This window comes from Dreissena polymorpha, chromosome 7, assembly GCF_020536995.1.
Source record: "Dreissena polymorpha isolate Duluth1 chromosome 7, UMN_Dpol_1.0, whole genome shotgun sequence".
NCBI lineage: Eukaryota > Metazoa > Mollusca > Bivalvia > Myida > Dreissenidae > Dreissena > Dreissena polymorpha.
In genome coordinates this window covers 41904847-41932558 of record NC_068361.1, presented here as the reverse complement: position 1 = coordinate 41932558, position 27712 = coordinate 41904847, and the positions used below count along the sequence as shown (strand labels likewise).

At 33.1% G+C, this 27712-nt stretch overlaps 1 protein-coding gene across 2 annotated transcripts; it reads left to right on the top strand.

Annotated features, from left to right (window-relative positions):
* The first annotated feature begins 96 nt into the window (after positions 1 to 96).
* LOC127837120 (uncharacterized) lies at positions 97 to 27712 on the top strand. Of its 2 annotated transcripts, XR_008029116.1 has the most exons (17): positions 97 to 679; positions 1138 to 1210; positions 1910 to 2113; positions 3606 to 3735; positions 4456 to 4560; positions 5170 to 5379; positions 10995 to 11092; positions 11743 to 11839; positions 12614 to 12752; positions 12915 to 13090; positions 13431 to 13560; positions 13911 to 14029; positions 19125 to 19274; positions 19434 to 19694; positions 20450 to 20520; positions 27214 to 27358; positions 27515 to 27712. XR_008029116.1 is itself a non-coding variant. In XM_052363953.1 (16 exons), the coding sequence occupies exons 1-15, from the start codon at positions 597 to 599 to the stop codon at positions 20482 to 20484; spliced, it is 2010 nt and encodes a 669-aa protein (XP_052219913.1). In that variant the 5' UTR covers positions 97 to 596; the 3' UTR covers positions 20485 to 20520; positions 21627 to 22142. The 2 variants fall into 2 exon arrangements, 1 of the variants encoding a protein (XP_052219913.1); XM_052363953.1 differs by lacking the exons at positions 27214 to 27358; positions 27515 to 27712 and adding an exon at positions 21627 to 22142.

The following is a 27712-nucleotide window of genomic DNA, read 5'->3' as shown; positions in this document are numbered from 1 at the left end:
GTATTTTTGAGTATGAAGACGATGTAGTTTTATATAAGTCTGAATAAACTGTGTGTGTCTGTCCGTCTGTGTCTAAAGAACGACCTCACAGTGCAGATCAAACCCGTGACCTCTCGTTTGCTAGGCGGGCACCATATCGACTATGCCTATGTGACCTTTTAAACGTTTAAATGAATATTCTTGCACGCTATTTAATTGACAATAATAGCGCCAAAACGATGTTTGCAAATAAAACTATAGTTCGTATTGTTAATGAGTAATATTTTTTTCAGGTCATTTTTAGTATTTATGTTGCCATTCCAATTGCCTTGTGCTATCAATAGGGTTCACGCACTCTCGCGCTTTGGAACTAAAAAGCGTTTTATTAACAAAAAGATATCACGAAAAAAAATGGAGTTGTTGAAAAAGATATCATACGACATAAACTATTTGAGCTGCAATATATTGCTGATATAGAATAATATGAATATATTCAAATATAAAATACAGAACAGATTTTTTAAAACATCGACCCTTATGGGGCTTATTTCAACGATATTTTTATTTACTGGAGTGCTTGAATTATTGCAGATACCAATGAAACCATTAAGGAAGCTATGTCTCAATGGAGCAGACACACGTGCTTGCACTTCGTACCACATGCAAACCAATACGACCGTATCATATTCAGCCCTAACAAGTGTGTAGTTGTATTGCATGATGTTGTAAATCATATACTAATTATTCATGCTATTGGTTTGATGTATGCATTTGTTTTTTTAACAAATGAAATTTACCATAACCTTTTAAGTAAGTTTTTGTGTCGGTATAATTTTAAAAACAAACACAAAAACAAATAATCGAAATAAATGTTATTTGTTCAACAGGTTTAAAACTAAGAAAAAAATTCAACTGCCGATTGCTTGTATGCGGTACAATAACAAGACATTACTTTGCGCCTCGTTCTAAAAATGGGCTTAACGCATTTGCGTAAAGTCCTAGATTAGCCTGTGTCTTTCGATGTTTTGGAATATTTCTTGTAAACTAACGGTTTGCACAGGTTTTTCTAGAACGACACTTTACGCGCATACATTTAGCCCAGTTTTCCCAGAGCGAGGATAATTTATGCCTATAACTTTGCCTATTTTTTCCACCAAGGAACTGCGAGTCGTATGTAGGGAGAGCAACAGGGCCCCAATACATCTTCCTGAATACATCTATCTGTATGACGGTAAATATCGATTTAATTGGCGTTACTATTGCAGTAAAGTGCTTATTGTAAGTCAAGTACCTGATCTAGTGGTCGATTAATACCAATATTTCTTCCTTCAAAGTGACTGGTCTGCCTTGGGACACATACAAATTAAACAATGCATTTTTTCATTCATTTTTGTAGCTTTTGTGTTTTTTTCCTGATCTCGATATCGAAAATAAACATCTAACGGCACCGAAAACGGTGATTTTTTTACTCTGTATACTTAATGTTTTTGGTGAATGGTAATTGTATGGGCAACCCTGTCGTAAATTTTTATGCAGTTGCACATAATTCAATGACATATATTTATACTGCGTGTGTGTTGTCCCCTACCACATACAGTTTTGCAAATATTTAATACGATATATGAATATGTATTGACCTAAACATGTATACGGAAATAATATTTAACACTCAGTTGTCCATTTGTTATACTAAATTGACGTATATATTGCATTCATCATAATATTTTGGCATGCAGTTTCACATTAGTGATTACCATATATTTGCGTCATCTATGTCCTCTATGAGCCACACGCTAGTCCGTTGACACCGTATTTGCTATGCAGAATAAATAGGTCAGTTTCAGATTGCTGCATCCAGTGCCCTAAGACATTTGATAAGCAATTGGACTCAGTTATTTGTTCATTGATGTGCTAACATTTCACATTGCAGTTGCCGATCATTTTACACGAGATTGGGCACGCCATTGGTCTGTACCATGAGCACACGAGGGCAGACCGGGACAATTACGTCACTATACATTATGAAAACATTTACAACAAATCCCACTACAACTTTGACAAACGCGTCGCGGGCACATATCTCGATTTTAACAAGCCGTATGACTATCACAGCATAATGCATTACGGAAAACGTGTAAGTATCCATTTTAGATAGAAAAACAACTGCTACTTGTTTTTTCAGTCTAAAACTATTCATTTTAGCTCGGTTGCATCGAAAGCCTCAGGCTTATTGAATAGCTCTCGAGTCCGTTTCCTTGGTGTAGAACCAGTTGTTGGAGTCTTTGGGGGAGATCTAAAGAAAGCTCCGACATTTGGGGTCGAACCTGTGATCTCCCTGTCGCTAGGCGAACACCATAACTATTTCACCTTGGCGACCTTACTTCTTTTTTCGTCCGACGTGTTCAAGTGTGAGCTTATCCGTTCTTTAAATGTTTATCGAATGTCGTTTTCCTTACAATTTATATAAAGAACATCTTCATTGAAATATTTGCCATATTTTAAACTAAAACAGCACGAATTGCCATTTAAGGTAGCGCACCCATAAAGTTTCCCTCGATTTCTTCGAAGATTGAAGAGCCTGTGTAAAGTTGCCGTGGCCGAGTGGTTAAGGCGATAGACTTGAAATCTCTTGGGATTTTCGCGCTGGTTCGCATTCTGCCGTCAACGCATACTTTTTGCGACGCGTTTTATTTCTTTTCTAACGTAATTTGATTTAATTTAGCATATAAGCTATGTTTATTGTTAAATATGTTGCAATTTTATGCACATTCTTCAATTTTTAGGTTAAAACAATGTTATGGCTACAGTGGGTGATTTACTGCTGAAAATAAATCATGCATGTTTCATTTTTATTTTTATTTCAAAAAGTAAACGGTAAATCCGTCTTTTTCTTGTTATTGTTGCTGAACATAGCGTACCTATAAAAACTAAGTTCAAAATATTATTTAAATTATACTATTTTGAATTTTATGACACTTTTTTTAACAATTTCTATTTGGCTGAAACCACTTCCATTTCATGGCGCTCTTCCATAAATAACAAGTTATAAAAGTAAATGTCTGTAAAAGAATACTTATTTCATCTTGTTTAAACGTTAAACATCTTTACTGCATCTGTACACACCAATTGCATGACCATATTTGGAAATCTGGATGAATAATAGAACTTGCATATACCCCAGGGGTGCAAATAAACAGAACAACAGTCGAGCGTGGGGTGGCTTTGACAAAATCGGTATATTGTTTTTAAAAGCACGTAAAGCCGACCTAAAATGTGCATGTAGTTCAGTGAAATGATGCTGATTAAGAAAATAATACATTAGATTATATTTGGAAAGGTGCCCATTATGGGTGCGCTACCTTAACAAATATCCTACGATAATTTGAATATCACACGAACATTATAAACATCGTCATAGCATGAACCAATTGCTATGTTTTAAAATATTTTCAGACCAATTTACATTGAATGAACAACGTACAGTTGTTTTAACATTAATGAGCAGGAATATGCTGTCGATGATTCTCGGTGATTTCATGAAGATAATAATAAAATATGCACATATTATCAGATCTTTGACGACAGCTTATTCATTAAATATATAAACAGCAGATCTAATTTTTCAGGCTTTCGCGGACCCAATCAATGCTACTTCAATTGAACCGACTAACAATAAGTTCTTGGATATTATTGGAAAAGCACAACACCTCAGCTTCCATGATGTACAAATTGTGAACGCCATGTATAAATGCTCAGGTTGGACTTAATTAGTTTGTCGAGGAAATTAAGTATTTCCAATAAAGTCGTGTTGGTAACCATTATTCATGACGCTACTTTGATAAATGTTTCTATGAAGGTCAATTGTCAAGTACAAACGAAACTCTGAACTTCAAATAGACATTTACATGATCGGTTCATATAATAAATATTGACAAAGAGGTAACAACAATCTAGAAATTGCATTTTAAGTAAATATGCTTACCTATCCGTATCGGAAGTCTTTTGAATGAGTTCTAGCACATCGATCGGCATCAAACATTCACACAAATCAAGTCTTGTTCAATGTGCCGTTGTTGGTATGTTTTTGTGTACAAGTATGTCGACAACTTGATATAGGAAGATTAACAATTTAAGGTTTAAATTTGAGAAACTAATACTGTGATAGTGTCTAAACCAGCCATTTTCTTAAAATTAAGCTTCTTGGTAATGTTTATGCACGTAATTCGTGTTTAAAAACAATTTGTTTTTAGTTTAAAACGAAGAAAACAACAACTCTATTTGATAATACAGTGTGCATGTTACACATAAATTATAATTATTGTAAGCAAACATAGGAACTCCATAATTTAATATTTCATTCATTTCGTATTATAATAATACTTTATGAATAATGTTAACATCGTGTATTTAACCCATGGGACGTCGAGCAACGTTGTATGAACTTTCCTGACATTCTGTGTATACCTTCTATTGTAGAAAAGTGTGCTAACGTAAAATGCCCGAAGGAGGCATTTGTGGGGAAAAACTGCGAATGCTTCTGTCAAGGAACTCAAAAAGAACCTGTCCGACGATGCAATGACGGTAGGGGCTTACCAGTCGAAAAAATATAAATGATCTGACAAAAATTGCAGTTAACAACCTTATTTGACAAATCTTTTGATTTTCAAAGATTGTGAGTTACTGTTGAAGAAATTTCAAATCTTCTCCATTCCCATCAGTAAATACAAAACTATCAAATAAATCTGTAAATATTAGTAAACGGCTTCGATTTACATTTGTTCGTTTGCCAATATTTCCCTAGCTGTAGATTTGCTAGTGTGTAAAACGTTTAAGTTCAAGTACAAGTGTGCATGTTAACTGCGAGACTGATGTGTGGTGTTGGCAGCAACACTTAAATTTAAATGTTGAGCAAGTGTAGATAATCCAAACCTCACATACCTAGTAGAAACCAATTAGACACATAGCCACAAAGTGAGTGTTTAATTGAAATTTTCTTTAAAGATTATAAATATAAATAACATAGTTTACAAAATATTGTTTCCAGAATGCTCGCATTCTGGGTATAACCTTTCATAAATTGTGTAATGGTGTACACACGTGTTGTTTTTATCTTAAAAACGACACGTTTGCAGCCTTTGATCACATATAAATATGTCACGGTGTAAATATTTGATTTTTTTCTGTTTGAAGTGCCATTAGTGTTCTGTGAAGCCCCGGATATTGACTTATCCAAAAACTGGGTTTACTCAATCAGAGAGGTGCATCTGGGGAATTTGTCTGGTTATCGGTACCCGGACGGAACTGTTCTCAAAGTGGAGAATCCCCGTTGCTCCGAAAATGGGACCGGCACATATACCTGTCAAAGCGGCCAATGGGTTGTGAATGTTAACTGCAAACCAGGTAATACCCGATTAAGAGAATCTTCGCGCTGAATACTGCACAGGTAAACAACCAAAAAAAGTAATTACAAAATCTGATACGTATGGGAAGAATAATTATATGTAAATAACCGTAGCAGGCCGTCGTTCATACTATATAAGGTGAAGGTAAAAGTATGTTAGACAGGCACATTACTTTAGGTTACGATGGCTGATATTGGCTTATTTATTGAAAAGCACTTTATTCATTAGGAAATAATGTATGACGATATGATGAAACGAACTATGTGCAGTACTGGGGCTCCCGCACTGTACTCGCACCAGCGTGAGGTCAAGTTTTTCTGCCGACTTGCTTAAAGGTCAACAGAAGAAATCTGACTAACTGTTCATATTTTATAAAGTAATACCATATTATAACAACAAAGTAAAAAAATAAAATTAAAAAAAAAAGTTAGAGCTAAAAAAACGATGATTTTGATGATCGGGAATTTCCGTAACGCGTTCGGCAATTTTCGCCGCTATTTTACCCCGATGACGTATGTGTGCACCACTGCGCATGACGAATATTCCCATGTTATGTACAGTATGCACTGAAGCATGTAAATTTCCCTCAAAACTTCAAGGATTACAGGATTGTGTTGATCATTCACTTGCATATAATTAATTTATAATCTCTTTTGTGTTGATTACGAGTCAAACTTTTACATGACATTGAGGATTAACTGATTTATAAGATGGTGCAATGTGCAGCGTTTGGCTGCAATGCTCGTCCTGAAAAGCAAACGGAGAAGAAAGGATTCTTCGGCTTCCCAAAGGACGAAAGTATTAGGCGGAAATGGATTCTAGCCGTGAATTCACGAAGGATTATCGACGGAAAGGTGGTTGACTTTACGCCAAGCAAATATGCAAAACTCTGCATAAAACATTTTGAGGATAAGTGCTTTGTCCACCCCCCGAGTGTGATGGCGAGTGCGGGCTTTGGGATGAGACTGTCGCTGCATCCTGATGCAGTGCCAACTTTGTTCCCTGACACGGACAACTTCAAGGCATTACAGCCGAAAGCCCTAAAGCCCGACGAGTTAGGAGCCCCCAAACGGAAACGTGACACCTATGGTGCTTTTGCCAAGAGAAATCGCAAAACGGTAAGAACTAAATTAATAAGGTCAATGATCAGATATGCATATTAATACCACAAGTTCTATGTTATTTCAAAAAGCTCAAACACTGACAATGTAAAAAATACTTTTGAATTAAAAATCATTGTATGTAGTTAGAATAGTTGGCAGCTAGTAACCAAACTGACTGGCAGTACGGCAAGATCTAATTATTTATTGTAAGTGTTTTGACAGGCATCAGTTTGAAATCGACACATTTCGATCTTAATACAAAAATGTATCTATCTATATATACTGCTAGTCGACACAATTAGCATTTCAAGAAGTGGACACTGTTGAGTCCAATTTCTGGGAAGAACCAGTACTTGGTGTTTATGGAGGAGATAATGAGAAAGCTCCCTGAGTAGGGAGCGAACCCAGGAACTCCCGATCGCCAGGCGGACACCGCATCCACTACACCACCGTGATCTCTTACTGTTTTTCACCACGGTTAATTTAGCTCAAGTTCTAATGTAAAGCAGTTGCTGACAAGCCATATTTTCTACCTATTTACCAAAAATTCAATTAATAATGTGTTGCTTGTCTTTTTATTGTTTAAAACGTGAAAACGCAAGGGCTTTTTAGTAAATCCATTCAGACTTCCAATAATGTATTAATAATGGTTTAGAAAAAGAGATGATAAGTTAGAAATAGTGTGCCATTTAACTGTTAAAAGAATAAAAAAGAAATTTGAATTAGTAGCCGACAGGTGTTTTATTATTTATATACCAATTATTCTTCATGTAGTGTGCATCATAAAATGCATCTTGATTTTTTTGTGTTTTTATAAATTGAACAGCAACTGATTCTAGTACTTAGTAGCTGATGGCTATTTAGGCTACTGGTAGTGCCATGATAATTAAAATAACAGTTCAATTTCAGTCTTCAGGGTAATATATTTAGCCAAAATCATTGTTCTATATTAGAAACAGGAGAAAAATCCAATAGCCTGACTATATAAATTATTAATTTCTAGAAGCCCAAATAACATCTTACCAGACCCGGGATGTCTGGCTTATAATTGGCATGAAGACTGAATAAATGTTATATTTTCAAATTAATATTGTTACATGCATTAATTGCATTGGAAACAGTTTTCAGTGTAATAAACTCATTTTGCTCCTTATGGGCTTTAGCCATTTTGAGATTTCATTATAGCATTCAATGTACTAAAGGTGTGTTGTTTGATTAATTTCTGAAGTGGAAAAAAGAAAAACATGTAGTTTTACTATTATGAATACAAAGTTTACTTTATTTTACAATTTTGTGTTACAAATCTTGTAGAAAATAAATGACAGCATTATAATATGTGTAAAATTAAATAAGCTTTTTTCGGGTTATCATTTTTATATTTTATTTATAAAGTTGATTCAATTAGGTGGTTTCTGTACAAAATAAGTTGGTCACTAAACTAGCTGAACTTTTACAAATCACCATGCCAACAAGGCACCAAGTTGGCAGAATGTGGTGTATTACCACCCTACAGCTGCCATAAATCAAGCTGGTGTCATAAAATAGATGGTCCTCTTTGTTTCTGTAAAGTCAAGTATTGTTATCAGTGATCTACTGTTATCAATTGTATTTGGCACAGACAGTAATAAAACAAGCAGATTATCAGACTGCAGTAATCATAACAACTGAATATACAACATACTGCACTAGTAGATAGAACTAATAGATAGGAAATAAATTGCAAAAAATATAAATAACATTTTAATTGAGAACAACAATCTACAATTTTATTCTTGTCTCTTGTCTTTATGCTTTCTTTTAATTTAAACACTGTATTATTTTAATTGGGATATTTTTTTATATATTGTATTTATTTAGTTTGACAAATTATAATTAAAACAGATACTTGCATAAATACTGGCATCATTTAAATAAATTTTTCTTCAAAACTTGATTTTTTTATTTATTAAAAAACAAATTCTCATGAAATGAGCTATAATGCTGCGCATGGACACAGTTTTAAAATACAGTTAAAATATGATCTTTAATTCGAGTTAAATTAATATCCTAGTTGACTAATAAACATTGTCATTTGCAGTTCATAAACCATAAAGTGCCCATGAGCATATGTCCATAATAAATATGCATTAGTTGTGAAAATGATTTTAGTTCCTTTTTATGCCCGTGAAGGTGGGCATATAGTGATCGCACTGTCCGTCTGTCTGTCTGAAATTCCGTCACACTTTGCGTTTAGGTTTCGAAAAATGTGGAAAAACACTTTGCGTTTAGGTTTAGACAAATTTGGAAAAAGGGGGCATATGTCATCCTATGGTGACAAGCCTTGTTGTTATATGAAATAGTAATTGTTGATATAATTTGTGATTAAAGGCTATTTTTTGTAATCCAGATTGCATCTGGCAGCCCTGCATTCCGTTTCTAATGCGCACAGGAAACATGCAGAGACGAAGAACGGCGAAAAGCGCTACAGGATTTCGTATCCAAAGTACAAGGCGGGACATCATGTCGTGAAACCTGTTAAAGAGGCCTGCAATTATGGTAATGGTCCTTCTAAGCAAAATAGAAAATTGGCATTCTAATATATAATATGCAAAAACCTAACAGTGAAACTGACCAAGTTGACTGTTGTTGTTGTTTTTATGCATAATAGGTGTATTTTTATTTATTTGGTCAATGTGCATAGTTTAACCAAGTAGTAAAAAATAAATTGTTGATGCTTTTTTTCAGATTATGTCACAGAGCTAATGGTTGAATTGCTGCAATTAAAACAACAGTTCAAGAGCACCCGGATTGCTAAGCAGGCATCTTCTTCCATTCTGTTCTCTCCACCACCATTTGCATCATCTGCGAAGAAAATTTTAAAGAATGAAGCAGTGCAGTTGCACCGCTCTAGGTTAAATTATTTACAGTAATTGGAAACAACTTGGCATGCCATTTGTCATGTATAGCTCCAGCTGGGTTTAGTGTACGTGCGTAAGGTGTCATCCCAGATTAGCCTGAGCTATATATGTTTGTAATTAATTTAAAAAATCCTCGCGCTGGAAAGATGGGGCAAAGCGTGCGCAAAATATCTCGTCCCATATTAGCCTGTGTCCCTGATAAGACTGTGCAGACTCGACGTGAAAACATGATATGCCCCAAGTTTTATATGACAATGTCTACGAATGTGCCCTTTTGTCAAATTAGAACCTAGCTGAAGCACTGATCACGTATTGTTTCAAATTAACATAGCAACTACAATGATTTTGTTGAAAAATGTGAATGTATTATTTTGACAAATATGCTGTAATAATACTTTTCCCATTGTGTGCTATACTGTTAATATAAAAATGTTAATGTCAACACCTTTATTTTTAAATGTTGGGACCATGTAGTGTTTTTTGTGTGTTAGTTTTGGTCTGTAAAAGATGTTTTAAAAGTCATTTTGTTAAAGGTTCTCAATTTGACTCCATGACAAGTTGCATTGCAACATTGTGCTAGTAAAGCTCATTTACTTATTCCGTCCAGTTTTCTAAAACTTGTCGTCAGGTTACAAGTTGTTCTGTTGTTGTGTCTGTGGTAATTTATATTTTTAGATGTTGCAATAAACGTGTATGCTACATATATATTGTTGTGTTGGAATGTTTTCTCCATTTCAAAAACATCGAGAGTAAAAATTTGACATGCTTTTTCTCATTAATAATATTAAGTCACCTCGCTCGTGGAGAGTTAAGAAAAATTCAATTGCGTCATATTTATATAAAATCAAGACTAATTATTAAAAAATATTTATAAAAAAAAAACAACAGAAATGAGATCATCCAAACTTTGAAGTGAATGTCGACATAAATGAGATCAATTTACCATAAATAAAAAATCGTGTGCAGGGAACACATCGGGTTTCAACAAAATGACCATGTCAGGATACTAGCAAAATAAATAAAACATCTATTCTCGGTCATTTAGTATTAAATGACGCGACCATTTACGTAAGAATTATTCATTTCAAATCAACATTATTTATTTCAACTAGTACGTTGTTGAAGTGTTGAACTTGAACGGTTAGTAAATTTGGACTGGCATTCGTACGTCGATCAGTTTCAGGGAATAATTATATCTTTTCAATGTGTCATTTATATTTGTCTGATTAAATTATAATTAAATACTTAAACAGTCAAGATGCGATGTCCTGTGTGTGTGTACTACGAAAAATAAAAACACGTTATATGACGGACTTTAAAAAGACAAAAGCTGATACCGTTTCCTTTGTTATGAACTCGTAGCAAGTGGTTAACTCATACGTCACTTCCGGTTTAAACAAAAATGTCGACTCGATCACGAAGTGCGAAAAATCGGCATAGTTATCGGCTGTATGCTCGCTGAATACGATGGTTTTAATCGAATTATGATATGGAAATGCATTTAAACGTTATAATCTCCCATAATATTGGTGTATTTCAGGATTTTTTAATCGGATCCGTTGATCTTTAAGTACCAATGTGTGTAAATAAAAACAAGTTCTGTTTCTATCTAGATCGCTGTGTGTACATCACGTCCCGATATGACTTCAAACCGAACATTACTGCGAACGGATTTGACCAAACCACGGATTACGTAAACTCGGGATTAATCGTAAGCGTTACGTCGGTGTTCGAGTTTTCTCGAAACCCCATTGAGTACCTGTGATTCAGTACCTACGCATTTTCCCAAACAGTTTCGGTTGAGTACCACTGTTTGGATTCCGACATATTCTAATTTATTTTAGTAATTTAAACATTTCTATACGCAATAATATTAGCATTCATTATATGAAATAAATATCAATAATCATTTCGACAATAAATGTAATATCTGAATGTTAATTGTGATAATCTCTCAAATAAAACGACAAGCTCAACTTTTATATACCATAATAAGATGATAAAATGCTATCACAGAATTTTTTCCATTTCTATTTCTCTTTTCTTAGACAGAATACTTGCTACTCGAAGCAAACTCGCACATTGATATAAACATTTTAGCCGCGTTTCATGGCCACAACAAGTCATGCTTGTTTGCGTCCCTAGCAAAATGCTTGCGGACACACACACACACACATATATATATATATATATATATCCCTATATACTTTAATACAGGAACTTACTTTCTGTGTAACGTTATTGCTTCAAATGCAACTGAGACAGGCTTAACAAATATTACGTGTCATATATACTTGCGTTAAGACCTATATAATTAGTGAACAGAAATCACCTAATCACCTTTTTATTTTCCTTTCCTAGGTACATGCAGAGTGCATCGAACCAAAAGGTATCCCAGGTTATGATTCTACTTGCACAGATTCCATTTGGGTTCCAGAATTGCCGAATTGCGATGCAGGTAAAGAAATGAAGTCATTTTGATCGACCAAAAAACAATTCAGTAACAATATAAAGCAACATGGATGTATTTTCAATAATCGTTCCGCCACAAGTCCACTATAGGTTGTAGATTGTAGAATAGCAAATGCCAACAAAAAATAAGTAAAAAAATAAACGATAGATTTGTGCAATTTAACAATAAAGAGTGCCAACAGAAATGATCATGCCTATTCAATCCAAACTTTTTTTCAGTTTTGGATTGAAGCCCACCAAAAGTATTCCCCTTATTAATTGCCTGTTGAATCCATACCTATTTCAGCAGAAGATTGAACGTTTGAGAAATGACTAAAAAGATACATAATAGCTATTACCTGCGAGGACCAAACCTTTTTTACAGCGGGAGATTAAATAATGCCCAAACAAAAATAAACAACTATATGACTGAAATCTTAATCTCCAATGTTGTGGTATTTTGGACGATTGAGATGTACTTATTCTATGTAAAAAGCTCTACAGTCTTAACCTTTTAAGCGAGAAATAGTTAGATTGAGAACTTGTCACAACATGGACAATCTTTTTAACGCAAGGGTTAACACGGACGGTGATGTTGTCAAAAATGATCTGGCATTCAGTATGTTAAAGATATTATTAAAGACAATGGACACACTTTTTGTTACATACTTTGCCCCAGTGAAAAAATGTATAATTAGAAAAGTATAATTACAGAATCAATGTCATCAATCCATGCGTTTATATCGTTAATAATACAATCCTGTTTTTTTTTAAATAAAAGTTCGCGCTGAGTTGGTTGATGGACCCAATAAATATTCTGGGCGTGTAGAAATACTTATTGGGAAACATCGCGGTACCGTATGTGATGATTCGTGGGACAACAAGGATGCATCAGTCATTTGCAGAATGCTTGGATACGGGTAAATATAATATGACAAACCAATACACATAGAAGTAGTATAATATCAATATATCCGTTATTTCATCAGTACATCCATCTTTACGTCGATGGATCCATACGGTACGCCATACTTTTCCGGCCTTAACAAATTTCGTATCATCTACCCAGAATTATTTTACAGGGGTGGAACAGCATTTATCAAGGCTCACTTCGGTCAAGGCAGTTCGAGTATCCATTTTGATGACGTGCAGTGTACCGGTACCGAAACATCTATCATGTCGTGTCGCCATTTCGGTGTTGGAAATCATAACTGTGAGCACTCGGAGGATGCCGGAGTTAAATGTATCCCTAAATGTGGTGAGTAGGGACCAATATGCAGACATTAAGAATAATTGCAAAACATCATTCTAGAACCTATGTATAGTGAAGATACTGGAGTATATGCAGTCTAAAGAAAAAAGTATGTATTGTTATGAGTAATGACCAAAATATAGCCATGATTAATATTTAAAAACATTATTCTGGAACGTAAACAAAGTGAACTTGCTGGAGTTATAATTAGCCCCCCCCCCCCAAAGCAAATAATGGAATGTAAGACTGAATTACAGTTTATGAGTATATTTAGGTATCCGGCCACGTTTTCGTGACCAAAGTAAAGGATAATCATGGCCTTCACTATAATCAATACTTTTTGCAGGCAAACATCAATCTACAGGACAATACCCCTGGAAAGTGCGTGTGCAAATACAACGCGAGAAGGCAGTATCGATTTGTGGTGGAACCATCATTGATCAACGTTGGATTCTCAGCGCAGCACATTGTTTTGCGTATGTTTGTTCATGGCTGTGACAATTCAATTTCCATGTCCGATGTATGCAATAGCTACATAGCTTTTTAATAACGATACTGTCGTTTTCAATAAACAATATGGTTTATTTATCCGGCTATGTGTGAACACATACCATAATTGAAAAAACTTGTCAATAGCAGTTCATATGGGGAGTAAGTTTGGGATTTCGAACAGAAAATAAACGGCTCGCTGCTGCAGAGCAATACAATACAGAAAGAACACTCATATATCATTTGTTTGTTAAAACGCAATTAATTTCAGTGACATAATAAATGAATAAATGTTTGTTTAACTAAAGGTATACATCCGTGTTTACTTTTTATACAGAGACAATGAGACGCTTGGTGCCGTGACAGGCGTCATTGTGCACGTTGGATCTCAAGACTTATCTCGACAGGTGTTAAAATTCAGACCTGATCAGATAATATTCCATCCAAGCTTCAATTGTAAGTGCAGATAATATTTTGATCAAACTGTGTTTGTATAATGAAATGTTAAGATATTTTTCAATGTTTAAAAAATTGCTTATTATGATTGCATTGGCGGATTGATTTAAAAGTTATGTAGTCGATGAAGCCAACATGATTTTAAATCGGCGCACAAAAAAATAAAACAGGAATTGAAAAATTAACATACCCGTCATTGAGAACTGATTTGGTTCAATTTTGCCTCACCTTATGAAGAATCATTAACAAGATTTAAGGTAAATCATTGTATATAATTGAACATTAGATACATATAATTTATTTCTTATACTTAGGGCAATTTACCTTGCATTAGCACATTTGCTTGTTTTTGTATATTCACATGTTGTATTTTACTGACCTTTTTTGTATGTCTCTACTGGGGACAAGTTTTATATTGTGTTTTCTTCTCACTTCTGTGATTATTTCTTCTCACTTCTTCATGTCTATAGAATATTCATATTTTTGTATCTCTAATTTTTGCTTTCTATTTTTGTATGTATGTATGGACATCTTTAAAATAGAAACTTACTGGACAAACCCACATAATAATATTTACACACCCTCCCTCTCTTTAAATGATTAAATTATGCACTCTGAACGTAAAAGGGCTAAAAAATAAAGACAAACGCATTAAAATCTTCAAATGGTTAGACGAAAAAAAAATAGTATATGCCTACTACAAGAAAGTCACTTGACACATACTTTAGCACAAACCTTAAAAGATGAATGGGACGGAGACATCTATCTTAGTGGACAACATACTAATAAACAAGGCATTGCCTTTCTGATAAAACATAATATAGGGATCACAGTCAATAACTTTAACGAAATAATAATTGGCAGACAAGCAAGTATAGATATCAAAATACACGAAACAGAATTAACATTAATCAATGTTTACGGCCCAAACATAGATGATTCCACATTCTACGAAACATTACAATCCTTCATAATTAATAACCAAGATAAAAACATTATAATCGGTGGTGATTTTAATACTGTTCTTAACCCATTATTAGACAAAAAGAATGGAAACCTTTATACTCATCCTAAAAATAGAAATAGTTTAAATAACATAATTGAAAACTACAATATGATAGACATCTGGCGTACAATATATCCAAACGAAAGCAAATTCACCTGACACTCAAACACAAAACCAACAATATTTTGTAGATTAGACTATTTTTTAATATCTGAATCTCTTTGCAACATTATTGACACATGTAACATAAAACCAGGATTTATGACTGACCACTCTCTAGTTGAACTTAAACTGCACAATATACAACCTGAAAGAGGCCCAGGATACTTTAAAATTAACAACATCGTCTTATTAGATACATAATATCAAATACAAATAAAACAGGACATATTAAATACAGTTCAAAATATTAAAGATGCAAACCCAAACACCTTATGGGAAGTAATTAAAGGAAATATACGTAACGCAACAATTAGATACACATCATTTAAACAAAAAGAAACACACAAACTTGAAACTGAAACCATCAAAACCATTGAAACACTTAAAAAACAATTGCATCAAACAAACACAAATGATACCACCGACATTGAAAATGAAATAACATTAAAAAAACAAATATTAGATGGAATCTATCATACACATCTCAATGGAGTAATACTTAGAGCGCGTGCTCATCATGTTGAACACAATGAAAAAAACACAAAATATTTCGCAAACATTGAAAAACGTAGAAGTGAACAAAAAACTGTACACAAATTAGTAGTCAATGGCAAAGATATAACAAACAGAACTCAAATACTAGAAGAACAACGTTTATTTTTCGAAACCCTCTATAAACGAAAAAATGTTGAAAATAACACCCTCTTTAAAAATACACATCATGCTTTAAACCAGGAGGAAAAACAACTGTGCGACGGATTACTTAATGAATATGAATGTGGATTAGCCCTAAAAGAAATGCAAAATAACAAAAGCCCAGGATCAGATGGCATCACAATCGAATTTTATAAAATATTCTGGAATGATATAAAAACACATCTAATTAATTCACTTAACTATTCATTTAACAACGAAAACTTAACTACGCTACAAAAACAAGGTATTATATCACTTATTCCAAAACCTGGAAAAAACTTAGAATCCTTATCAAACTGGCGCCCGATTAGTTTACTTAACAATGATTATAAAATTGCAACTAAAAGTATAGCAAACAGAATAAAAAAAATATTACCATCAATTATTTCAAAATCTCAATCTGGTTTCATAAAAGGACGCTACATTGGTGAAAACGTTCGTCTTATCCAAGAATGCATAAACTATTTCAACAATTCAAATAGTCCTGGTCTAATATTCTTTGCAGACTTTGAAAAGGCATTCGATTCGCTTGATCATTCATTTATGTTCTCCTGCTTAGAAAATATGAACTTTGGTGAAAGTCTCATTCAATGGGTCAAACTATTCTATACCGATATTAATAGTATAATCATTAACAATGGCTTCTTTTCAAACAGTTTTAACATCGAAAGAGGGGTTCGACAAGGATGTCCACTCTCATCATCGCTATTTATTATTTGCATCGAGTGTCTATCACATCACATCCAATCAAATAAACACATAAAAGGCATATCACTAGAACCTGACGAAGAAATCAAACAATCCCTATTTGCTGACGACGCCACCTACTTTTTAAACGACAATTACGATTCTTTCCATAACCTAATAGAGTCGCTAACCATTTACGGAATGACATCGGGTCTTAAACTAAACAAAAGTAAATGTACCGTGCTACGAGTAGGTAAATTAAAACAAAGTAATGTTCTATATAAAAAAGAAATGAAATTTAATTGGACATCCGATGAAGCCACAACGGTAGGAATTACTTTCACAAATAATGAAAAGGATACAGTTCTTAAAAACATACTACCTAAATTACAGAATTTTAAAAACTGCTTAAAATCATGGCATCATCGTAAACTTACACTAATCGGAAAAAACACAGTATTAAAAACGTTTGCACTTCCTAAATTAATATAAGTATTAACAGTTCTCCCAAATCCACCAAATGATGTTATTAACGATATAAAATCAGCAATATTTAATTTCATATGGGACGGTAAGCCTGATAAAATAAAAAGAACTCAGTTAATTCAATCTGTAGAAAATGGAGGTATCCAATTAACGAACATTGACTCATTCTTGAATGCAATCAAATGCAGCTGGGTTAAACGATACCTAGATAATACCAATACGAGTAAATGGAAATTATTCTACCAGAAAATCCTAAAAAAAATGGTGACTCCTTACTCTTTGAATGTAACATCAGCTATACTATCTTACATGAAATTGCACACGAAAACATATTTCTGTCTGATGTTCTATCAGCGTGGAGTGATATCACTCATAACTTAGAAACCCAAACCAGCAGTAAAACAATTTTATGGAACAATAAAGACATAACTTCAAACAATAAGACGTTTTTCTATAAAGATTGGTTTGAACGAAGCATTAAATATGTCGACCAATTATATGACTACAGAATTAAGGATTTCTACTCTTTTGATAATATATGCTACATATACGGAATACCTTCAAATAATTTTCTGAAATACTACACACTAATCAAAAGCATACCCATACATATTAAATATGAAATCAATACAAATAATACACCATGTACTCAAACAATATTTGTAGAAAACATACTTGGAAGAAAAAACAAAACAAATAAAATATTTTACAAACTACAAATTAAAAACCCTACGGAAAACTCCAAAATCCAAAATAAATGGCAAGTCCTTTTTAGAGAAAATGAACTTAATTGGAAACACATATTTACCATGCCATATAAAGCAACTATTGAAAGCACACTGAGAAATTTTCAATATAAATACATCCATATAATTATAGCTACAAATAAATATCTCTATAAATGCAAATTATCTAACTCAAATCTGTGTGACTTCTGCAGTGAAAACATTGAAACTATAGAACATCTTTTTTGGGAGTGCAAACACATCCAGCCTATTTGGAATCAATTAACATCTTTTCTTGAACAACAGCAACTAAACGTTAAACTATCTTTCTTAAATGTAAGTTTCGGAATTAACTCATTGAAATCAATAGACGGTAATAATATTGTGAATTTTATGGTTATATTGATGAAATATTTTATCTTAAACATGAAGTACAAAAAACAAGTACCAAATTTTACTGTTTTTGTCCATAGTCTTTAACTAAAAATCCAGATTGAGAAAGAAATAGCCCTCAGTAATGACACATTACAAATCTTTGAACAAAAATGGAATTGGATTAAATTCTCATAATGTTTTGTCCACTTATATACATTTTCACTCTGATGTTAGTTTATCTTTCTAAAGTAGTTTTGTTTATGTCTATACATATATATTTTTTCAATCTGACAAGATCATTGTGAAGAAACAACAAAACACACAAATACAGTATGCTTTCTTCCGACTTTTTACAACTCATCATTTTTCATAAATATCCTCTGTTGTTCTTTTCTTGTTCTCTCTAAAAAAAATAAAATAATATATATATATATATATATGAGGTATATATGTAGTAGGTATATAGATATATATCTATAGATATAGATAAGATAGAGAGATATATATATAGATATTATATATATATATATATCTATATATAGATATATATAGATATATATATATATATGTATATATATATATACATATATGTATGGGTGTATATATATATATATATATATATATATATATATATATATATATGAGCATCTCTTGAATAAACATGTCTGAACGGTATTGCTTTAAACAATCACTGTGTTGTGTGGACCATATACATGTTTACATTATATGTATGATATTAAATAAAAAAAAAAAATACTAAAAAAAACAAGATTCAAGGTTAATTAAGACGAATCGAATTTATTTGGATTAAGTTTCATGTAATTGTGTCGTTCATTTTGCGGAAATTACAGAAACATATAAAAATGGATGGCATGAAGCGTAACTTTGTGGCATGTGTTATTTTAATCATTTACTAGTTTGTCAAATGTATCAAATAATGTATTTCCTGGCATTATAGCAACCAGTTATGATTATGACCTTGCACTCTTGCTGATGAATGATAAAATTGTCAATGAGGAAGTTCAGCCAGCCTGTTTGCCGGATGAAAGTATTCCTTACAATCTTACGGGGCTAAGATGCCACGTCTCTGGATGGGCATTTGATCATGGTATGTTTCTCTGTGTATTACTATGCGTCAGTTAAAAAATATCGCTGTATATTTGGGAGAGCCTCTTACTGATCAGCGGACATAAGTTAAACATTGTTGCATAGATAGAACCTATTGTAAATATTTCAATCATTATACTAATTCTTTTAAATTTGACAGGAATTGCGATGGTGCCATTAGGAGATGAGGCAACCATCATTGAAGCTGCACTATGCGTAAATTTTAACAAATGTGCTGCTGAGTTACAGCATGGTGTTAACAATTGTAAAAGGGACTCTGCTGGATCACTGGTTTGTAACATCGGAGGCCTATTCTACTTAATAGGGGCTGCTTCATTTGGAAATAAATGTGGCGAAAAGGGCATCCGGGTGTTTATACCAGGGTTACGACAATGCTTCCTTGGATTACAACGATGCAAAGGTAAGGTTAAAATACGAGCGTTTTTATGTGAAAAAGCCACACGTTTACAAAAATGGGTCATAAAAAAGACCAATACTGTAAGAATTACGGTAGCATGCGTTTTATGTACTTTGCAGTGATTTACTCGATAGTTCTTATCCTATTTTTATGGTTATTTTTACGGTAAGATTAGATATTGAATATAAGCTGGTCGTGGACATATTGAATATTTCGTTTCAAAGAACAGTTTCATATTCAATACCTCGTTTAAGTATCAGTTATGTCATGGTATGGGTATGACTCTTTGTGACGATGTGATTGTGTTTTAAAAACAATTGTTATTTAACCTATATTTAAACCATATTGTCCAAAAAGTACAAGTAATGTCAATGGTATCTCAATGCACTCACGGCATAGCACCGATCTGGTCTTAGAGAACATGTCAGTCGTTAAATATATAAATACCTTAGGCTAACTATCATTACTGCCTCTTAGTTATTCCAGTCTGATAAATATTTTACGTACAACCGATAGGTCATCGAACTCTACACAATTGATTTGAACTACTTTTATTGGTATTTCTTAAACAGAGAGCTTATATTGTTTAAGGCTTTGTGCCTAAGATTTTTACCATGAAGGAAAAAATTATTAAAGTGAATATCTCGATGAACACAAAACCAAGAGAATGGTATGGTTCGTGATCGGCTAAGCGTGTGCTGAATGTTATGACGTTGCAACAATAAAATGCTCTCTATCAATCTACTAATTGTTTACAGATGTATGTCACCTGACAAGATTTGTAACCATGTGAAAGACTGCCCCGGCAATGAAGATGAAAAGGGATGTGGTAAGTTGTCATTTTTTTTTTATAACATAATTATACAAATGCAGTCATAACCGTTTCGGTAAATTACAAATTCATATGGGTAAACAGCACTCGAAAACGGACAAAATGTTTTTATTTACAGCGACATCGATTTTTCGAGACAAATCTTAACGATCTCAGCACAAACAGATCGAGGATGTTTTCACGAAAATAGATGATCACGATTAAAACATACACGATTGGACTTTAAATAGCATGCCAAAGAAATATATACGCAAATTTGATTTACGATTACATTTATTGGCAAATATTCTAGAGTAATTAATTAACAAGTTTTTATAACACTCAGATAGACTACCTCTTTACGAGGTTTGCATTCAAAATATCACCGACTCAATAATTTATCAATGAATCCAGACACTCGCGATGTGCAGTACCTCCGTGTCTGCATATATGCGGTTATTTTCGCTAGTTTTCTATAACAAATAATGACATTTACTCATCAACAGAAATAAGAATACTTAAATCAGCACGATAAGTGCACAATTGTTCAAATAAGAAATTATTCAATTTAGACTGATTTTCTTTGCACGAAACTCGCAGTCGACGTATTGACTCCAAACCGTTTCTACCACGATGTATCATCATACAAAAATAATGCATGATCACTTCGAGACCTGATTGTTTAAATGCAGGTTCTAATTTTAAAATAAGACGTGACAATTACCGTTATTCAGGGGCCAATGTCTCGACAATGACTTCATGAAATATCTTACCGGTATAGCTGCATTTAACTACAGTATACAGTGAAACACAAACATATATTTATATTGCGAAAATTTACTGTAGTTTGTATTTTACCCTGCTTTTACACATTATCCAATGAATACAATTAAGTACATTTAACTGTGAAACATCTAGCGAAAATTTTGTGTTTAAAATTTAAAAGAACATTTTACCCACTGAACAAATATAATTCATATTCAAGCAATCCAAACTTTCACCTCGTCACCATCGTTCTCGCTTCGTTTTATTAAGGGAGAAACCACACACATAACTAGATATCGGAAATATGAAAGGGTCTATTAAGATTGACCTAAACTTCCGTGTTGTTATATTTGTTACAGACATATGTAATGAAGAACGGATTTCGAGGTTTGAGAAAGACAAACTATTAATCAAAGCGCGGAGAGGTTTAAAAGATGGTCGTCGCAAGAGGAGCTGTAGAAAACTATTCCAGTTTAATCGGTCAATAATTTACCAAACAAGGAATGTTACCAACACGAAGTTTGCTATGGCAAACAAGCGTAATTTATGATGTTACATTTAAACATATACTTCAGCTATCACTGATAGCTAGTTATACCCTACATACTGCTTTGCAGTCAATCGATGCAGAGTGTTCACTTTTGACTTTCAAGTATCACCTTTAAGTTGGCAATGTTGTTTGTTTCCGCTATATGTCTTGGCCAGTTTCACATTTGTTATACAATATAAAATGAAGTGGGTTAGTTATTGGGAGGACACACTGTATTTCTAAAGCCGGTCAATTTAATAAGTGAATGCCTGCGAATAATTGTTTTGACTCAAATGTGTATTGGTGACCTTATAGGTTCAGAAAATCGACACGTTTTTATTTATTGAAAAACACTCTTATTCTCTATTATGCTTTGCACAAGAATAAATGTCAAATTAATATCATAGTTATTGTACTCCGCACATCCGTTAAAGCATTATAACACAACATGAAATATCATTTGATTCCCTTTAATGTTTTTGCGATTTGATCTTCATAATAAAGAAGCACTATGTAGTTGAATTCTGCACAAGCAATATACCAAGACAATAACTCCAAACAATACAGAAGAGAAAGTTATAGCGATTGCACTCTGAAGTTACTCAGTATGTTTTCTGAAGATTTATAAATCATGTCTATTTTAATATCTTCAATTATAATGGCAATACAATATTGAAAGAGTTGTATTTACATTGTATTCTACACTTCTTTCTACAACGGTTTGTCAATTTAAGACGCATTTTTGTGTTGCATTAAATACTGTTTGAGTTATACTTTGCAAAAGAAAGTTGCTGTACGTAATTACGCAATTACTCGAAATGGCCTATATCAATACAAAAAGTTCAATTTCGATCATTTTATACATAAATATGTGTATGATTTGCAGATAAAACAATCGTAGAGTAACAATTCCGAAAAATCTGAAGAGCGAGTGTTCGTCCTTAAACTGGGCTTTTTATCTTCAAGTAATCAACCATTACATTAAGGTTCCTTTAAATACATTAAGTTCTTATACGACCTGGACCGACCGATAGCTATATGGCCTTGTTCGTGACACGATGATACAGTTCCATATGTAGTGCTTTACCAATTAACTGTCAAGTTATACAGTGGACGAACCCTATGACGGGAAAAGAAGATTTCATCTTTGTATGACTTACATTCTTTATATTGATGACTAAGCTGGTGCATGAAATTTACTTAAACCTGTTTGTTTACCGTAATAATTTCAAAACTGGCTAATATGAGTTTGGGCACATTCAAACAAAAATCAATGAATTTCATCAAACATAGTTGATCCTAATTTTCATGTCACTGTTTTAGATTTGCGAATACCGGCTTTGCAATAATAAACCAGCAGTAAACATCAGCGGTTGTTCAATGGGATTTAAAGCAAATACACATATTATATTTAATAAATACACCTTAAAATTAATTATAAATATAATATTTACTTATATGTAAACTTATATATATTTCATCCAGCCGCCATAACACACGTGTGTCAATATTTATTTTCCTTGTCAATGTTCTCTCTCAATTATTTTCATTTTTCAAATAAAACATTTATTGCTTTCAATGGCATTTTTTTCTGCCATATATCTTCCTCTTAATCCTGTAGAAAAGAAAAAGAGATGAAAACAAGGAAGGACTATCAACAGCTATTTGTATAAAGCGATACTAGCAAGTAAACAAATATTTCTTTTCGGTTATTTGTGAGAATGCCCTTTAAAGCGAAGTTTTTTTAATGTTATTATTAAAAAGAGGAATAAAGGGTGAAATCAAATAACAGCTGCATATCCATGTATTGGAATATTTATAACATACAGACAATTTACAAATCCCATTTAAAAACTTTTCCACCATTAAACCATTGATGCAATTGACTAGTTTGACAAAATTGACTAATTGCGGCCACATTTTTTATCCATAATCCAACATTTGAGCTACACGATTGAAAAGCAGAATACATTAAGGCTTTGTGAATGTGCTCATTCACAACACAAAACTACCACCAATAGAATAAATGTAATGTAATATGTATTTTCTATACTATTTATTCCTGTAAGAGTTCATTTATATGCAATCGACAAAATGTATTTCCGTAGCACAAAAAGCAAAGAAATATCCGAAATCCAAGCACTTCAATTCGAAGCTCTCGAATTTAGCGCTATCATGTATCAATGCGCGTATTGTAAACGTGCTTGTATAAGCCTACCGTATTGAACATGTGTTTTTTCAAAAAGGTCTTATGAATAGACAAAAATACATTAATTCAAGCAAGCATTCACCTCTCTTGTTTTGTGTTTGTTTTATGCTTTACGTTTTATTTATGTACGAACCCGGTACCCCGCTATGTTTATATGTACCTAACGCTAGAAAGAAAGGTACCCTCTGATTGTGAGTACGCCTTGAACAAGGCTTGTAGTTTTTTTTTACTATCTATTTTAGTCATCACGCTCAGTAGGCACATATGAAGGGGGACTATAAGCTGATAAAAGGAACTGCACATATATTTATAATAAAATTGTTAATACAAGACGTATACAAACAGCAATGAAAACAAATTAGTAAAATTAACAAAGTTGTGATATTTTCTGTAATTAACAGACACTGTAATGCTCTTTAATAAGTAAGAGAATTAAGTTTGAAATCAGAATGCGTTGTTTTGGTGTTACAGCGTTGCAGGTAAGACATAGAGATTAAGGCAGTAAGAAAAATAGCCCAATTTCAAAAGGATTTGTAAGGAAAGCATATAGTTTTTCAATAATCATCATTATATCTAGACATATTGCTCCGTATGTGCGGCTATATTGTTGATGGAGTTGTTTTATCTGAAGTGTAAGCTTGAGTTAAAGTATGGAGTAAAGTGCCATCTCGTGCACTGCTTGCTGAAAATAGGTACGGTAGTACAAGTTCATTATTGATTATTAATTTAGAACTTTTTCCAGATCGCCAATATGTTCAACGCAGTTGTACAGATTGATTTGATTTAATATATATTTTGCCATTAAATACTAACAATATATTGTGAAATGCGTTTTCAAGTAAATACTTAATATAGAGTAGTCTAATATAAGATGTTGATCTTCAACAAGTGGTTACCTAATTTATAAAGCCATTAGGATAAAAGCCCAATTTGTACTTTGATCCAAGATATAAATGACTGAAGAATAACACACAAATAGCAATGTCAGAATGTACTAATTAATAAACACTTTTCAGAGAAATGCATTTGATGTTTGCTAATTATACGAAAATATTTGTAAATAGATGTTTTGTTGAATATTTAAATGGCATGGTATATGAACTGGTACTCCAGCTTAAGACCCTTTTAGTGTGGAACGTTAGCAATAATTGGAGTATTAAAAAAACAATCTTCTCTCCTATGCAGGCATATGCGAAAATATATACCCTTGTATATGTATTGGGAATAGGTTAATTTTACCACAACAATAACCACAACAATAACAACATTGGAATTTGGGTTTTATACTGATGTGTTGTGTCAAGTTACATAAAAACCTTGTTTGGGATTACACAACTACTTAAATTATAATTGAACGTGGTTTTATGGCGTTTTCCTGTTGGTTGGTTTGTTGTTTTGAAGTCTCATTTAGTTTCGAGGTATGCACTTAACAATTGTGTTAAAATAAACAAGTACACACTCTGTCTTTAAATGTGACCTTGATATTAACCATGAACCATAAAAGTCGTTTACGATATATATTAAATATGTTCATTATTGGAATTTTTTTTTAAAATAATAAATGATTTTTTAATGTGGAATTATATTTAAACATCATATTAAAATCCACTGTCATGTAAAAATTACACAGAAGAAACACAAATTTATCAACTTTAACCTTAAATTTGATATGGACTGATCATTAATGAGCATTCCATTTCCATGCGACATTATAGTCTGGACTATGGAACGCAAATCTGAAGTTATATCACAATACCTTCTTCAAAGCACGTCAAAGTTACAATGTACCTATTTCGACTTGGTATGGTACCTGACTCATGACTTGGAAGCATTGTTGACACATCTTTTTGTTAAGATAATAATAATACGAATTTGCCTTTTAATCTTCCCATGAATGTAAAAGTAAACTGCCTGTTTTGTGTTTTTGACTGATGTAAACTTAAATTTAATTAGCCATTATATACGTTCCGTGATTACGACACAGTTAGCTCTAAAATAATGTTTTAACTAGCAAAATAATGATGCCAATCCAAGCTGTGTTGTCAAAAGTCGCAAGTTTATTTATGTTGAATTATAACTAAAGAATGGACAAAACTCAAAGTAGACAATCAAGTCGATACATTTGTGACACGTTTAAGGACACAAAATCATTTTTGTTTATTTATTTAAGTATTTTTAACCACAGAACATCATACTGCCTATATAGGCAATCACAGTTTTCACATCGTCAGCCTCGTTCTCGAGTAGTTGTATGAAGAGAGTCAATTTTAACAGTATCGATGCTGTAAATCGGACGTATCAAGTTATATAACTATACCATTTGCGTTGATTTTTTCAGAGTAACCTCTTTCAGGTTTTTATTTTTCAAAATTTTAATTAGGACAAACCAGAAATGAATACATGTAAAATTATTCTCCTGAACAAGATCAAGAGCAGTTAATGAACCATTCTTAAAAAGATATAACGATGATGATCTGAAATATTAGGATGGTATGTAGTTGACACGTGTGCGTTTTAATTCCCTTTTATTATTGTTTAATTTGAATTTTAATGCTATTATGTTAAATTTGATTAACACTTATATGTATCATGAATACTGCTTGGCCAAGTGTGAGGTTGATAGCCCTAAAACCGGTTTTAAACCCCCAGTGCTTTGCATTGAACGTTCAAGGCGGTGACCCCCAACTTTATTCTAATATGTTTGTTATGTTGTTCTAATATGTGTGTTATATTGATTCGTATTGTGCCGTTCTGTTTGGCAATAGGTCACTTGCATTAAATCAAGGACCACAAACTTATGTATATAGGAATAGGAATACAATACTGTTGGGGCAGCTGTAGTTTCTCTTCGTTAGATTGTAGTCATATTATTGTCTTTAATACATGGACAGTGGCCAAGTGCGTACACACAACGAATCAGTACGAAGATACAACACTAAACTTAAAAACATTATTAAAGCTATATATATATCGCCCTCGACGCTCCGAACTTCTAAGATTTGATCATTAAAAGACAATGTAAAACTATAATTAACCTTAAGATTTGCCAATCAAACAGCAATATGAAGACTGAATTCAGTCGGGTTGCAAATTAATAACTCAATGATTTAATATTCAGCATATCATAAGAAGTAAAATATTGAAAGGACGACGAAATAACTATACGGTATATACTGCTAACGTTTTTGCATTCATGTTTTACTAAAAGAGGCGAGAGTACAGTTGGTAAATGGTCCTAATAGAAGATCTGGACGTGTAGAAGAAATTATTATCGGTACTGAACGAGGTACTGTGTGTGACGATAATTGGGACGACAACGACGCCAAAGTCATCTGCAAAATGCTCGGATATGAGTGAGTTTAATGTATATATTTCAGCTGATTGTTGGCTGGCAGTGAATGTGTAATGCATTCTATCTGAAATCGCTCGGTTACGTACAATTATATAAACATTGGATGTTAGGTACTACGATAATGATACAATGATAATGATGCATACCCTTTTTGCAGTGGTGGGAAAGCGCTGAATGAATCCCACTTTGGTCAAGGCAGTTCGAGTATTCTTCTGGATGATGTACATTGTGACGGAACCGAATCATCCATCATGGCATGTCGCCATTCTGGTCTTGGGTTTCATAACTGTGAGCACCATGAAGATGCATCAGTTGTATGCAGCTCAAAATGTGTGGTGAGTAGCTGTCAAGCGAT

Excerpts from the sequence above, each read along its gene's own strand:
- LOC127837120 (XM_052363953.1), top strand. The coding sequence starts at position 597 with ATGTCTCAATGGAGCAGACACACGTGCTTGCACTTCGTACCACATGCA. Across the intron at positions 5,380-10,994 it reads GAATGTTAACTGCAAACCAG|ATCGCTGTGTGTACATCACG; the intron begins GTAATACCCGAT and ends GTTTCTATCTAG. Across the intron at positions 11,840-12,613 it reads ATTGCCGAATTGCGATGCAG|TTCGCGCTGAGTTGGTTGAT; the intron begins GTAAAGAAATGA and ends TTTAAATAAAAG.